The 16,698-nt window shown below is 44.0% G+C and overlaps 1 protein-coding gene across 1 annotated transcript; it reads left to right on the forward strand.

Annotated features, from left to right (window-relative positions):
- The first annotated feature begins 343 nt into the window (after nt 1–343).
- LOC128744085 (phytanoyl-CoA dioxygenase domain-containing protein 1) lies at nt 344–15,305 on the forward strand. The gene is made up of 3 exons (XM_053840861.1): nt 344–599; nt 14,287–14,840; nt 14,898–15,305. The coding sequence occupies exons 1-3, from the start codon at nt 576–578 to the stop codon at nt 15,178–15,180; spliced, it is 861 nt and encodes a 286-aa protein (XP_053696836.1). The 5' UTR covers nt 344–575; the 3' UTR covers nt 15,181–15,305.
- The last annotated feature ends 1,393 nt before the right edge of the window (nt 15,306–16,698 follow it).

The following is a 16,698-nucleotide window of genomic DNA, read 5'->3' on the forward strand; positions in this document are numbered from 1 at the left end:
GGCGGGGAAAAAATTTCACTCGTGAGAACGGTCACACCATCGAACGAGACACGGTGAGTGTCGGTCGATCGTGGTCATGTTTTTGGTAACGAATGCCCAAAATTACAGTAAAGTAAAACAGTTTTGTGTTACATTTACTGCTAAATCTTATACATAACACAATTTGTTTTTATAAATTGTTAATTATGACCATTTTTGGTAGCGATTTGACCTGAATTACAGCTACGGAAGAGAAGTATTAACTCATTCTCACTGGTGAGTGAGTTCCCTCTGCTCACGGTGCGGCCCTATAATAACGATCGGTGATCGCCAAACATGATCAGTTTACGAGGAGCGTTCAAGGCGGGTTGGTGATTTCCGAGTGGTGTGTTTTTATTTTTGTTTCGTTTCTTGCCTACCGTTCGTAACTTATCGCTGCGCTTTCGAGCCGTTCGAGATAAGAAGGAGAAAGTTCAAGTGCGACTGATAAGTGAACCATTATCGACGGGTATTTACTGTTTGGCGCGCAGCGATAGCGCCGACCGTTTGCCTATCGAGGCCATTTCCTTTGTTATTGGGAGCTCCATTCGGCAAGCATGAGAAACCTGCTGATCGATCAGGTAAGCAAGCGGTAGATTCATCTGTGTATTTTTAGCCGGTTGCCCTCATGAATGTGCAATTTAGGAAATGCTTTGCTCATCCGCTCGCTTGCCTGTGTTTGCGCGCGCGTTAATAATAATCATCCACTCAGCTTTCGGCAAACTGGCCGAAGTGTGATGGAAATCGGTGAGCAATTCTGGCAGAAATTTTAGTGGGTGAGAATACATTTCCTCCTGCTTTCCACGAAGCAGCTGCGAATTTATATAGTGGCTGGCGGTGTAGTTGTTGGCTGTCTATTCTTAGAACTATATTTTTATGGGGGAATATTTAGCTCAACACGGTTAGGTGTGGAAATTTTGCACACCTTGAATCTTTGGGAGGATACCTGTCTGCGTGGTTGCGAAAAGTTACTCGGTTCGGGGTTTTCGTGAGGATCATAGTGGTGTATCGCATCCAAGGTCGTCATTTTTAAGTATGCGTCAGTTCGATGGAAATATTTACATGCTGGTACTTGTGTGCACCATCTTTCTTGTCACTATCTTGTTTAAATAATCAAATTTCCGAATGGTTCTAAAGATTAGAGTTACTTGTATGCTCTAGGAAGATGTAACTGGTTTGTTATTGTATTATTTTATAAACTTTGGGATTGTTTGAACTTCTTGCAATATAAAGAAGAGAATTTGACTTTTAACTCTAGATTATGCCAAATTGTTACGTTACTCGGTCTCCACTATAGTTACTTTATATATAGTTCGGTAGATAGAAAAACTGGCAGATTGGCATCCCTGATTTTTGGAATTAAATATGGCATTATGGAGAAATGCGCTAGTTTTTACGGAAAATAATCGCTAGCGAGTATTGAAAATAAATAGTTTTATGAAAATAAAATGTGTTTCTTAGAGTTGCTCTCACATTTCGGATTTTGAAAAACGATATATAGTAACTATAGTCTCCACCAGGTAAATTATGCAATTCGTGGCGATCTTAAACTGTTCAAATTGATTGACCTCAATCTCAATCGATCAAAACTCATCGTAGAGCATCGTTAAGCGTTAAACCTCTAATATGAAATATAAAATATAAAATAGCTCTGATTTGCTACCTCCAAACGTAAGATCCGTCAGGTGTGGCAAGCTTATTTAAGGTACACGTTGAATATTAAGGTTTTTTAACTGCAAATCAGTTCCCTTTAGTTGCAATGCAAGTACCATCCATTAAATTTTTCATGGGAGGTTCAAGCTCCATCAACACAGAAAGCAGTCAGTCAGCAATGCGCTCGCGGCAATTAATTCGGGAAAAACATTTGAAAGGCCGGAACATGAACTTTCCTCAGACAAATGGTCGTACTCTGTCAGATTGGCTACCTCGTTTCGATGCGCTCGGCAAGCTTCACATTCCGTTCGTCCGTCCGGCCGGCCACTTTGCGACAGCAGGCTTCCCTACAAGGAAAACGCTTTATCTACAGTGGAGGTCAGACTTTGTGCAACCACCGCGACCCACCCATGAATGTATACATATGAACGTATGAACCACTTCCCGCTGTTACTGAATGATTCCATACCGGCCAGCCGGCCGAACATTTGACGCCATCAGTCAGCTAATTGTAATTTTAAATTGGCATCGCATAAGCGAACGGCTGCGGCGGCGGAAGGGGGTTGCCATAAAATTCCTGCAATCGTTCACTCGGTTGGAACATGCTTCCATCCATACGGAGTGGAGCAATAATATTTCCGTCTCGGTGCCCATACGAGTGAGAGGCTTGGATTGTCTGACAGGCCAAAAGCATCCTTGCCAGCGCAGCCGTAAGTACCTGCTGTGTGAAGAGAAATCTTGACGGTATCTCGCCGTTGATCATATTTGTTGAGGCTCCAATTAACGCTCGCAAAAAAACTGCCGGTAACTAGACCTCGGGGATTATAATCTGGTTGGTTTTCCAATAAATAAAATGTAAAATTTTACTGAAATGTCGGAAAGTTGAAACTCATCGTGAAGCTTTGATTTTTGGGCTTAGAAATATACGATATCGATGTAATAGATAACTATTTTAAAACTATGAACAGTATAGAAACAAAGTAGCGGTTTATTATATTGAAGCTCAGAACCAAGGATGGTGGGCAAATGGTTCAAAAGATTTTTTTAAAGAAGCTGAAGGACTTCATAATAGTTATGTTATGAAAATTATATTCAAGTATCTTAGTAGAATTTACGAATCAAGGAGAAAGTGAGGACAAAATGGGTCACGACAGCATTTAACCTGGGGCGGATGACTGAATTCAGAAATTGATTTTTCACGTGGACGGAACGTGTCGATTTTTTACAGTGTAGCGCGGCTATAGCAAGGCAACTTACCTGTTACTAAGACGTAGACTACTGACGTGGATGATCAAAGCTACTCTAGAACGCCGGATCCCAGTAACAATTGCCGGACGGAAGTTGTCCGAAACTTTTGCTTCCGTCTGTCCAACGTCATTCGACAAATTCTTGAGCTTGAGTTCCTTTGAAACGTGCAGAAAGTTGCGGCTGTCATCAAGTGAGTAGAAATCGAAACCAGCACTATTCTCAACTAGAGTACCCACCCGTCGTGGGTTTGCTGATGACTTCGTCGTTATTACTACGTGCAGACTTTATTACAAGGCAGACTTCAAACAGTTTCCTGGGCAAGAGTTTTACACGGCAACCGATAGCGGACAGGTGACTGACATTTTCAAGCTTCGGAACTGTCCTCGATGTACCAAACAGTAATCTGTCGACGTACCAAAAAAGTTAGATGCCACTTCTCATGACTCTACCAGTGGATATCACTACCCACTTCCATTGTTTCTATTGCTGCTACTCTGGACCCGGGACACCCTTTAGTAGGCATTAAGGAAGCCCCAGCTCACTCCAACTCATAAACTGACCGTTTATGGTTCAAAATTTTTATGTTTATTTTTATGTTGTGCTGTGTATATACCGCCGGATAAAAGTAACGATGTGGCAATCATCGGTGCACACATTAGCTTTGTGTTAGAATTTTGCGGGAGTAGTTCTGACAGTAGCACTGTGATCGTTTGTGGTGACTACAATCAACCGCATATCGTCTAGATTATAAACAACGGTACAATATAGCACAATGTTTCCATACAGCTTACTGTGCCGAATGCAGCACTGATTGACGGCATGGACTTTTGACGTAGGACTACGTCTTACGGCAAGTTTTGAGATAGGGTGTCATTCCAAAAAATAGAAAAATGCGAGCGTCACGAAAAATGAAAGGTTTTGAGCGCTAATAGCTCAGCGGAAGTCCGATCGATTTTCAATATTCTTACACCAATCGATCGGAAAATCTTCTAAGAATTGACCCAAATGAAGAAAAATATGGATTCTTGATGTTGAACTATTGAAAAATTGAAAATAATGAACCTATGTTTTACCAGAATTCTCGCTTCGTGATTGGTTGGAAGATTCTTTACGATGATCTAAACCTATACCAATTTGATATCTGTGCTTGGGAAGTAAGCCAAAACAAATGACGAAGTTTCCCCATTTCAACAAGATTTCTTAACACCGCGGTTCAACCTAGACCATTTTGAAGTCCTTGCTTGGGAAGTACGCCAGATAGAGTGACAAAGCCCCCTCGTGCCAACAGATTTCTTACGAACGCGATGAAACCTAGTCCAATTTGATGTCTTTGTTAGGGAAGATGTGCCAGAAAAAAAGGACACAAGTTCGTTATCCCAACAGATTCTTTACTGCGAGACGATTAAACCTCGACGAACTTGATATCTGTGTTGGAAAAATATGCTACAGCTGTAATGTTCGATTATAATACGACTCTGTATGAATATGCATGTTTGGCGTTTCATTAGAAGTGTAGGGAAAAGATGTGCTGTTGATAAAATAGGATTGAATTGGTAAAATCCCTTCAACGTGGGAAACCATGGATAATAAAAACAATCTTTAATTTCAGTAAGGTAGCAGGAAAGTAATAGTTTGTGTTCTTGATTTTGTTAAATTGTTTTCAAATTCACAATCTTTTGAGAATTGAACAAATGCAATGTTACTACTTTGATAAACGTTACATACAACGCATAGGATTGGGCGATACCGTATCGATACCCGCGATCGACTCGAAGGCCGATATTTCGATAAATTTCATCGATACTTATGGCGTCGGTATTATGCTAAATCGATAATTTCATCCCGATACTGTTTTGATAAAGCGGGATATGCATGCTGAAAAAATATAGACTAAAACTAGGCCAGGAAATGCTCAAGAAAGCAATATTTTAAGCATTTTTTCTCGCGCAGTTTTCTTTTCAGGTATCTACTAAGCTTAATTCTCAAATTTACTTTATTGGAATTGACTCTTATGCAAAACCTTGAACAATGTCACCTACATGTTTAACGCTTATTGAACGGTAAGTGCATACACTGAAACAAGAACCATGGTATTTCGCACCATTTTGCAGAAAACGCTTGCTTTTTGTAAGTACCATGAAAAAGTATTGAAATTTACCATGATTCTTGTACAAGTAACATGTTCTCAGATAATTTTACCACATTTCCTGGTAATGTCTAGTAATTTTGACTACGATTCTGTTATTTTTTGTGTTCGGGGTAACGCCGAAGGTAACACATAGTAATTTTGACCAGAACACTGCTTAAGCTAAACAGAATTCTTTTCTGCAAAAATTCACTGGTGTGTCCTCTTAATTTTACCCTCTAATATGATCCTTGTTTCAGTGTACGATACGCGATTTTCAGCAATTTAGAACTGACCAGAGAGCGCAGAGAGTAGTATTGGGCGTTGACGGCATTAACAAAGACTTTCCAGCTTTTTACGCGCCATAATAGTAGTGAAAGTGGCAGAGGTGGGACAGAGATCGAGAAGAACTAGAACTGGAAAGGAGCAACTCCCAGCGGAACTCTGCAGGAATATATTTTTTTGAAACGATGATTCTACAATTGATGAAGGGACGGTAAGGGAAAGTAATGAAGAAGGATTTTTTCGGGAATGAAGGGGAAGGGTGGAAAGGAAGGGGGGGGTAATAGGTAGCTATGGTTAACAAGTTGTCGTTGTGACTCCTGTCTTTTGTCCAATGCTGGAAGGTGCATGGGTCGAACCAAGCTGTAATCAGAGATTATAACCGGATTTGAACCCACAACACCTGCCAGGGCGTGTCGCTCACTGGTACCCGTGTACCTTTGAACCACAGAGGCGCTGGACAAAAGAAGTCTGCTCAACCCCCCTTATTAACCATAGCGCGACATGGGTTGATCTATTTTTAGACACACAAATTGTGCCTCTTCCTCCACCTACTGTAGAAACCACCGACCGAGAAGTTTTAATCTAACGTCATTTTACCTTCAGGACGACGACACTATGCAGGCCCTTACGACTTGCAAGGTACTGCGTGTGACGCTGTTCGTCCGAAAGCGTGTTAGTCCGCGTTTCTCAGCGCGGTTCTTCGGAGAAAGGCTCCGTTCCTATGAAAATTGACCAAACTCGTGACTTTAGTCATGACCTTGAAATGCGGTCAGGCATATATTAATATTTTTTTGAAACGATGATTCTACAATTGATGAAGGGACGGTAAGGGAAAGTAATGAAGAAGGATTTTTTCGGGAATTTTTCCCCTTCATTCCCGAATTGGCACGAGGGGGTTTTGTCACTCTTTCTGGTGTACTTCCCAAGCAAGGATTTCAAAATGGTCTAGGTTTAATCGCGGTGTTAAATCTTGTTGAAATGAGGAAACATTGTTACTTGTTTTGACTTACTTCTCAATCAAATTGATATAGGTTTAGATCATCTTAAAGAATCTTCCAACCAATCACGAAGCGAGAATTCTGGTAAAACATAGGTTCATCATTTTCAATTTTTCAATAGTTCAACATCAAGAATCCATACTTTTCTTCATTTGGGTCAATTCTTAGAAGATTTTTCAATCGATTGGTGTAAGAATATTGAAAATCGATCGGAAAACCGCTGAGCTATTAGCGCTCAAAACCTTTCATTTTTCGTGACGCTCGCATTTTTCGATTTTTTGGAATTCCGTAAGACGTAGTCCTACGTCAAAAAACAAACCGTGTAAAAAAAAGACTTGAGTGTATTTGTGGCAGCTCTGGATTTGAGTGACCCCTGTGTCATCAAAAAAGTTACTCATAAGTCCACCATCTCTCAAATCAGTCCGCGGGCCGCACAAACCATCTTGAAAGGCCGCATGCGGTCCGGGGGCGTAGTTTGGCCATCACTGGTCTTGAGTATATGTTTGCGATGATTGACGGTCGGCAGCCACACAGACAGCACAGCAGGCATTGCAAAACCTGCCTATGGTAACATTTACTAGGTATATTTATTTCTACAGAATACGGTTTTATTGTGATTTTATTGCAGCTTATTTAAATGTTTTCTATAGGAGCATATGTTGAAAGCCGCCAAAATATGGAATACCTATCATAAACGATTCTACCACAATGATCGCACAAGTACCTAGATGAGAGCGAGGCACTTCAAATTACGCAAGAGGATAAATTGGAAGCAATGCTCAATAATGGCAACGTGTTCCAGTAGCCGAAACGACAGTTAGGCAAACAAATTTGAAACTGAAACTAATGCAGCTGGCCAACACGAACATACAATATGTAGAACACTGGGATATGCAAACATCGATGATGAAGACTCAAGTCAGCCATCAAATAGCTTCCACATCATCACCGACGGAGAAAGTCCTTTGAAAGACGGGATGATATAGTGACTATCCGCTTCAACAATGACCTGTTACCGTCGGCTATTGCAAAATCTGGATCAATTAATTAAACTTGAAATGACTTGTTGTCATTTAATATAAATTAGTAACTAAATTTTATTGATTTTAATCTAACTGAAAACAAAAACTAAATTTTAACCAATTCGTGTCTTTGTTTCTTAAAAACGGAGCCTTTCTCCGAAGATCCGTGCTGAGAAACGCGGACTAACACGCTTACGGACGAACAACGTCACACGCAGTACCTTGCAAGTCGTAAGGGCCTGCATAGTGTCGTCGTCCTGAAAGTAAAAACAAGTTGGATTAAAACTTCTCGGTCGGTGGTTTCTACAGTTGACGGAGAAAGAGGCACAGTCTGTGTGTCTAAAAATAACCCAAAAACCAGACCAGAAGTCGCTACATTAATAAAGGGGGTTTCGCAGTCTTCTTTTGTCCAGCGCCTCTATGGTTCAAAGGTACACGGGTACCAGCGAGCCACACGCCCTGGCAGGTGTTGTGGGTTCAAATTCGGTTATAATCTCAGATTATAGCTTGGTTCGACCCATGCACCTTCCAGCATTGGACAAAAGATAGGAGTCACAACGACAGCTTGTTAAGCGTAGCTACCTATTACCCCTTCCCCTTTCTTTACACTCTTTACCCTCCTTTCCCAAAAAAATTTTCATTACTTTCCCCTACCGTAGGTTGGTAGGTCACAACGATTACTTGTTAAGCGTAGTAATAATATATACCGATGTAATATATACCGATTTAAAAGCCGCCTTCGACCGTATAAATCACCGCATAAACTGCTTGACAAAATATTACGAATTATGCGGGTGCCTTGTACCTAAGCTAAGGGTGATAGCTTACATCGCCGTTCACAAATAAATCTGATGTACCGCAAGCCCGTAACTTAGGTCCACTTTTGTTTATTTTATTCTTCAACGACGCTGCCTCTGCTCTAGGGAGTAGTTGCAGACTGGTAGGTGCTGACGATCTTAACGATTGACAATTGACGATTTCGTTCCATCGAGGATTACTTGACGATTCGTTCCATCGAGGATTGTCATCGTCTTCGGATACTTATGAACACCCTTGAGAACTGATGTAAATCGAACTACTTGACCGTCACCGTTTCTAAACGTGAGGTTATTACATTCCACCGTATCAAATCGGCAATCCTATATGACTACAGAATTGACGGTCAGGTATTGAAAATGGTCGATTGCGTTAACGATCTTGGTGATACACTTGAATCGAAAATGGCGTTTGATCGTCACCGTGCAATGATAATTTCAAAAGTTTCGCGCCAGCTCGGATTTATAGCCAAAATTGGCCAAAATTTCAATGATCCGCATTGTCTCAACGCACTCTATTGCGCATTAGTCCGATTGACCTCGAAAACGCATGTATAATTTGGACTCCGCACTAGCTCTATTGGCACCTTCGAATTGAACGAGTCCAGAGAGTGTTTATACGATTTGCTCTGCGTAATCTGCCTTACACGAACATGGTTCTAGGGATAAACTGACGCTACTGATCAGAGTTACATTGCATGGAGTGAGTCCCTTCGAGATACGGCCAGAGTTGAGACAAGGTGATGGCTTATTCTGCATCATGTTCAACATCAACATCGCTTCTTCAAGGGATGATCCGACGAGCTTCGCACGATTTTCGCCAAGGGTAGCCAACTTCTAGACTTTGCAGATGACTTTGATATCATAGCCAGGAACTTTGCGACGGCGGAGACAATCTTCTTCTTCTTCTTCAGCAGCATAGAGCCGGGGTGGCTCGTGCTGTTTCAAGCACTCGTCTCCATTCAACTCGGTCTTGGGCCACTCGTCGCCAATTTCCTAGTCGTCTCAGAAGTCGCAAATCGCTTTCGACCTGGTCGAGCCATCGTGCACGTTGGGCCCCCCTGTTCCTGGTGCCGGTGGGGTTGTTGAAGAGGACCGTTTTCATCGCACTGTCGTCCGGCATCCTTACGACGTGTCCGGCCCACCGTAGCCTGCTAACTTTCGCTAGATGTACGATGGGAGTCTCCCCAAGCAGTGCCTGTAGCTCGTGATTCATACGCCTCCGCCACTCCCCGCTTTCAGTTTGTACTCCGCCAAATATCGTCCGCAGCACTTTCCGCTCAAACACGGCAAGGGCGCGTATGTCCTCCGTAAGCAGCGTCACGGCTTCAAGTCCATAAAGAACTACCGGTCTAATAATGGTTTTGTACATTGTTAGCTTCGTGCGGCGGCGTATGCTCCCTGATCGTAGCGTTTTACGAAGGGCAAAGTAGGCCCGATTTCCCGCTTGGATGCGCCGCTGGATCTCCTTACTAGTGTTGTTGTCCGCGGTCACCAGCGATCCCAAATACACGAACTCTTCTACCACTTCTAGTTCGTCGCCGTCAACGGTTACCGTCCGTGGGAGGCGCGCATTTGTTTCCTTTGAGCCTCTTCCTTTCATGTATTTGGTCTTCGACGCATTTATTTTTAGCCCAATTCTCCTAGACTCCGCTTTCAGTCTGGCGTAGATTGCCTCCGCCGTCGCAAAGTTCCTGGCTATGATATCGAAGTCATCTGCAAAGCCTAGAAGTTGGCTACTCTTGGTAAAAATCGTGCCTCTCGTTTCAATGCCCGCTCGTCGGATCACCCCCTCAAGAGCGATGTTGAACAGCATGCAGGATAGACCGTCACCTTGTCTCAACCCTCGTCGCGTTTCGAAGGGACTCGAGAGTGTCCCAGAGATGCGTACGAAACACATCACTCGATCCAATGTAGCTCTGATCAGTCGCGTAAGTTTGTCCGGAAAACCGTATTCGTGCATTATCTGCCATAGCTTGTCTCGATCGACTGTATCGTATGCTGCTTTGAAATCGATAAAGATGTGATGCGTGGGCACGTTGTACTCCCGACATTTCTGCAAGATCTGTCGGATAGTAAACATTTGGTCCGTAGTTGCGCGAGCCCCCATGAAACCCGCCTGATAATTCCCTACGAAACCTTGTGCTATCGGTGACAGCCGGCGTAATAGGATCTGGGAGAGTACCTTGTAGGCGGCGTTTACCAGCGTAATACCACGATAGTTGCAGCAGTCTAGCCGATCACCCTTTTTGTAGATGGGACAAACCACTCCTTCCATCCATTCCTCCGGTAGCTTTTCCTCCTCCCAAATCCTCGAAATAACCCAGTGTAGAGCCTTTGCTAGCGTTTCCCCGCCATGTTTATAAAGCTCTGCCGGTAGGCGGTCCTTCCCAGCGGCTTTATTGGTCTTCAGCAACCTGATTTCTCGTTTGACTTCTTGGAGATCAGGTGCTAGGACATCACTATCTTCCATGGGCGCTCCTAGGTTAATTTCCGTTCCGCCTCCTTCTGCGACTTCGCCATTGAGGTGTTCATCGAAGAACTGCTTCCACCTGTCGACCACCTCGCGCTCGTTTGTAATTAGATTCCCTCCCTCGTCCCTACACATGTCAGGTTTCGGTGTGTAGCCCTTCCGAGTTTGGTTTACCTTCTCATAGAACTTGCGCGTGTCATTAGCTCGGAATAGTTGTTCTAATTCTTCACGATCTCTGTCCTCCTTTTGGCGCTTTTTTCTCCTCAGGATCGTGGTCAACTGGTTCCTAGCTCGTCGGTACTTGGCCAGGTTCTCTCTAGTGGCAATACTTAGATAATTTTTCCAAGCGTTTTTTTTCTCCTCCACCGCTTGTTGGCATTCCCCATCAAACCAATCATTTTGTGTACTCCGAGGCTCAATACCTAGTGCCGCGGTAGCGGCCTCTCCGATGGCCGAGCGTATTCTGCCCCAACCGTCTTCGAGGTTTGAAGCACCTAACTCCTCGGAAGAGGGCAGTGCCTCATTCAGTACTCGCGCGTAGTTCTCGGCAGCTTGTGGGTTGTCTAGCTGCCTGATGTTCAGCCGAGGAGGGCGGCTTTGACGTGTCCGGTATACGGTGGACAGCTTTGAGCGCACATGTACTGCTACTAGGTAATGGTCAGAATCAATATCCGCACCCCGACGGGAGCGTACGTTCGTGATGTTAGAGAAGAACCGGCCCTCTATGAGAACGTGGTCAATTTGGTTCATTGTACGTTGGTCAGGTGATCTCCAGGTGGCTTTGTGGATATCCTTGCGCGGGAAAAAGGTACTTCGGATCACCAGGCCTCGGGAAGCTGCGAAGTTTATACATCGTTGGCCGTTATCGTTTGTGTCGGTGTGCAGGCTATGGGGTCCTACCACCGGTCTATACATTTCTTCCCTACCGACCTGGGCGTTCATATCCCCGATGACGATCTTGATGTCCCGTGACGAGCAACTGTCGTACGTAGCCTCCAGCCTCGCGTAGAACGCTTCTTTCTCATCGTCGGGTCTACCTTCGTGCGGGCAGTGCACGTTAATGATGCTATAATTGAAGAAACGGCCCTTTATCCTCAATACACACATTCTCTCGTTGATCGCCTTCCAATCTATCACGCGATCCTGCATTCCGCCCAGCACTACAAAGCCCGTTCCCAGTTCGTTGGTAGCGCCACCGCTCTGGTAAAACTGGGCCTTTCCGCCACGTATCTTCCATACCTTCTCTCCTTTGCGACAGATTTCCTGCAGAGCTACGATGCCGAGTTTGCGGGGTTCCAGCTGTTCAATCAGCACCCGCTCGCAACCTGCGAAATTTAGCGATCTGCAGTTCCAAGTCCCGAGTCTCCATTCGTCGTCCTTATTTCGTCGCCTAGGTCGATGCCGAATATTCCGCTCCGAATATGCTTGAATGTTGTTAGTTTGTGTTGTTTAGGTGTGTAGCCGTACTGGGGCAACACAACCGAGTCTCGTGATGGGGCTGCCATCTTATAGTGCCGAGACTCACTACCTCCTTCCCGGTTAGTATACGACCTTAGTTTCCACCGGGGTTGGTTACCCGATCTCCGCTAAGGTTGCTCGTATTCCGGCTGGTACCACGAGGAGGTCGGGATCGGAGTTGCTGGATAAGAGGCTAACGACCACTATGGGGTCTATATTCCGCATTATCTAGCCGTTTACCAACCGGAGACAATCTGCGCCATACTAAAAGCGGAACCTAGGAGGATTGCGCTAAAAATAAATGCGTCAAAGACCAAATACATGAAAGGAAGGGGCTCAAAGGAAGCAAACGAGTACCTCCCACGAAAGATAGCAGCTGACGGCGTCGAACTAGAAATGATAGATGAGTTCGTGTATTTGGGATCGCAGCAGATCGCGGGTAATCACTAATCAGGCCCGCACCGCCGTACAAAGCAGATAATTTACAAACCCTTTATTATATCGCTAGTGTTTTATGGACGTGAAGACGTGACGCTGCTCACGGAGGTTATAAACGCCCTTCCCTTCCCGTGTTCGAACAAACTAAAAGCGGAGAGTGGCGGTGGTGTATGAATAACGAGCTACAGGCACTGCTTGGCGAGATTCCCATCGTACATTTGACGAAATTCGGTAGGCTACGGTGGGCCGGACACGTCGTAAGGATGCCGGGCAACAGTGCGACGAAAATAGTCCCCTTCAATAACCCCATCGGCAGCAGGAACAGGGAAACTCAACGTGCGTCAACGTGCAAGATGGCTCGACCCGGTCGAAAGTGGTTTGCGACTTCTGAGACGACTGAGAAATTGACGATGAGTGGCCCAAGATCGAGTTGAATGGATGCGACGAATCAGAGCTCCATATTTAAAAATGGAAAAAAGCCACGTTCCCGTGGCATCCAAAAGCAGCATACCTTCATACGAAGTGCGAAGCGTAATGCTTAAAAATTTCCTATTTCCTCCCGTTACTTTAAGTGTTTGCGAGTGCGCCAATCTACGACCCAAAGAAGTACCCGTGTAAATAATGAACCTCCCATAAAGGCTACCTTTGCGTACTCATTTGCGAAAATTGGATCATCTGATGAAAGCGTGGTTTTGGCGGTTCGGTTGGGAAAGTCTCACGGTTGTTTTTGTTGTTGTTATTTGGTTTTGGTGTGAGCAGAAAAGTGGAACCGATTTGCGGTTTAGCAAGACATGGATGGTCGGGAACGGCTGTGTGTAAAGTCGCGTTAAGTGGATGTGGACGATTGTGGGTGTTAAATTAATGGATGGACGCACAAGATTCCACATTTAACGATGATGTCGTTTGCTCGAGAAGATTGGCCGTTCGTTTCTGGAACGAATGGAGAATAGAATTTTATGACACGGCTTATGACTTTTTCTTGCTCGTGCTTAATTACTTAATTGAACGTTGGCTGGAAGATCGCATTGGTCACCCCGAGTTCAATTAGAATAATTTTTTAAAACCTTTTTCCCCACACGAAAACAAAATCTCTACAGGCTAGAAGCAATTATTCGAAAAACTCAAAAAAATCGCATACCATTCTGTCACACCGTGTTGCACCTAGCAGAGTTCGCTTTGACCGGACCGGCGATATTTCCGTTCAAATGATGCAACCGGCAAAAATGCGCCACTTTTCACCGGTTACACGCGACGCAGAGCAAATCCAGCTAAAAATAGCGGATACATACCTACGAGCGATCATGTGCGCCTTATACAGCCAAAGATCGTTGCATATCCGACGCCACTCTGCATACTGCTGACCAGGACGTTCGAAAAGCAACGCATCGCGCTGCTGTGATGAGCGGTCTTGCTGTGAGCAACTGCATGAAAAACACCGGGGGAAAAGCAAAAGCGAGAAAATTCGTCATGACCGTCAGCCGTTTGGCAATGAATGATTGTTTGTTGTTTGCTTCTGCTTGATACAAACAAAGCGAAGTTTTATATCCGTATCTGTTGCTCTCTATCTTTAACTGAATCAGACGGCTTGATCAGCGGAAAACCGAAAGGCAGTAGAAATTCGTAGAATGATTAACACCTACGTCATTGTCTTCTTGGTCCTGGGGTGACACACAGCGCAGCTATTCAAACCGTCTAACTGTTTAGAATGTTGGACTGATTCATTGAACTGATCGTTATTCTTGTTTAATTGCAGATAGCGGAGGACGGCTTCGCCGTCATCGATGATTTTCTTACTGCGGAAGAGGTCGCCGAACTGCTGGAAGCGGGACAAAGCCTGCACAAAGACGCCCCCAAGGAAGAACGGAGAGTATTTAGTACCATTAATGCCAAAGCGACGCAAAGCAAAGATCGGTACTTCATCGAGAGTGGCGACAAAGTACGATACTTTTTCGAGGAAGGTGCCGTCGACGAAAACGGTGAACTGCTGGTAGACCCCTCGGTGGCGCTAAATAAGGTTGGCCATGCGCTGCACACCGAACATCCGGCGTTTTCGAACATTACGTTCTCCAATCGGGTTAAGGAAGTTTGCTGGCAGCTGGGCTTCCAAAGTCCAGCCGTAGCGCAGAGCATGTACATTTTTAAGAACCCCGGAGTCGGCGGTGAAGTGAAATCCCACCAGGATGCGACCTATCTGTACTCGGACCCGAGCTCGACGATCGGTTTTTGGATCCCGCTGGAAGATGCAACTCCACAGAATGGCTGTCTGTACTTTATCAAAGGTTCCCACAAAAGTGGTGTTCACAGGAGGTAGATCATATCGATCTTATTTTATTTGGATTGAATAAACAGTAAAGAAATTTTCAGGTACATCCGCAATCCAGACAAAACATCAAACGACCTGTTGATATACGATCGGCCGGCCCCACTGTATCCGCAGTCTAACTTCGCTCCGGTCCCCGTTAAAGCCGGTTCGCTGGTATTGATTCACAGCCAGGTGGTGCATCGAAGCGACGCGAACCGCTCGAACCGAAGCCGGCATGCGTACACGTTCCACGTGATCGAAACGGAGAACTGTGCCTACTCGAAGGAAAACTGGTTGCAACCGAGCGAAGAGCAACCATTTCCGGTGCTATTCGAGAGGAATTGAGTTGCTGCCGGCCTTCGTGTCGGGACATAGCTTGTTGAGACGTGAGTGCCATAGATGATGATTATGATGATGATGATATTTACTAGCACTAGTTTTGTTGTGTATGAGAAAATATATACCGTTTATTGAGCTGAATACTGATTTCTGGTATGACAAAAAAAAATCCATACTTGGTTCGTTATTCGAATGGCGACACATTCTGATCGGTGAACTTCAGCAAAGTGTTTTAATGCAACTGTTAAACTGGCTTATTATATCAGTTTAAGAACGTTTGTTTATTATGATGAATGACATTCGAACTCAAAATCAAAGCTACTAATACTATTTGAGAAGTGTAAACCAACGCAAGTAACTTTGGGCGTTGCAATAAAAACATTAATTGATGTACGTACTAAGCTAATCGTACCTACTATAGAGCATAATATTTAAGCTGATGCATTTTTAATTAATGCGCTCACCTTCAGTACCCACTACATATTTGTAATTAAGTTTTACACATTTACTGCACATTCGGTTTACCAACCAGAACATTGAAAGCGCATTTTCGTTCAAGCTGTAGTTACTGTATCATAAAAAATGATATCTTTTCACACTGTGTTACAAGATGGAAGAAATTTAATGCTCCACTGGAATGGAGAAATTAATATTTCATGATCAAACGATTATTACAGTAGCGTAGCCAGAGCTCATCATCCGTTAATGGTTTGATTGCTTTTGCACCTGTTCCGAACGTTATGGAAAATTTTAGATTTTGGATTTAGATCTGAGTAAAGCATCCTCTTCCCGTTTTTACTGAATTGTGTGACGCTACTGGTTTGCACTGGTAATCATTTGATTTAATTTAAAATAACAAGCTGCACGGCCGACCAGAGGCGTTCAATGGAACCGATGCATTGTATAAATATGTTTATTTTGACGGACTTCAATTAGATCGGGAACTTATTTGTGAGAATCCACTGGAAACGGAAAATGGTGCAGATTAGTTTTGCAAGCACTAGCGTGTCCAAACATAAACAAAAGGCTGGGAGTGGGGCACCTTCCATAAGAATGCACTGGTCTGAAACCCGTAGTAATCGTAGGATGGCGATTCTATTATTACTTATCGCAAGAATACCAGCCAACTGGATTGAACATGTGAACTTGAAATTGTATATAAATTGATTTTAAATTAGACTTTAGCTAAGACTTGGAATTACATTTGAAATTAGACTTATAATTGAAAGTTGTACTTGAGTTGTACGCAATCAGAGTTAAAATTAGTTTTAAAATTAAACTAAATATTGGAATTGGAAGCAAGCGCGATGGCCAAAGACGGGAGAACACAAATTTCGCGCAGTAGATCCTATTGCGGGCACGACATTCAAGTATCACATCTACTACCGTGGCGGCAATAAAGCAGAGCATGGTGTCGGATTCGACACCATCCGAAGACGTAAAAGAGAAGTTCTATGATCTTCACGAAAGGACATATCGAGAGTGCCCAAGACATGACATAAAAATAGTCATCGGGGATACAAA

This window comes from Sabethes cyaneus, chromosome 1 (assembly GCF_943734655.1).
Source record: "Sabethes cyaneus chromosome 1, idSabCyanKW18_F2, whole genome shotgun sequence".
Classification (NCBI taxonomy): Eukaryota; Metazoa; Arthropoda; class Insecta; order Diptera; family Culicidae; genus Sabethes; species Sabethes cyaneus.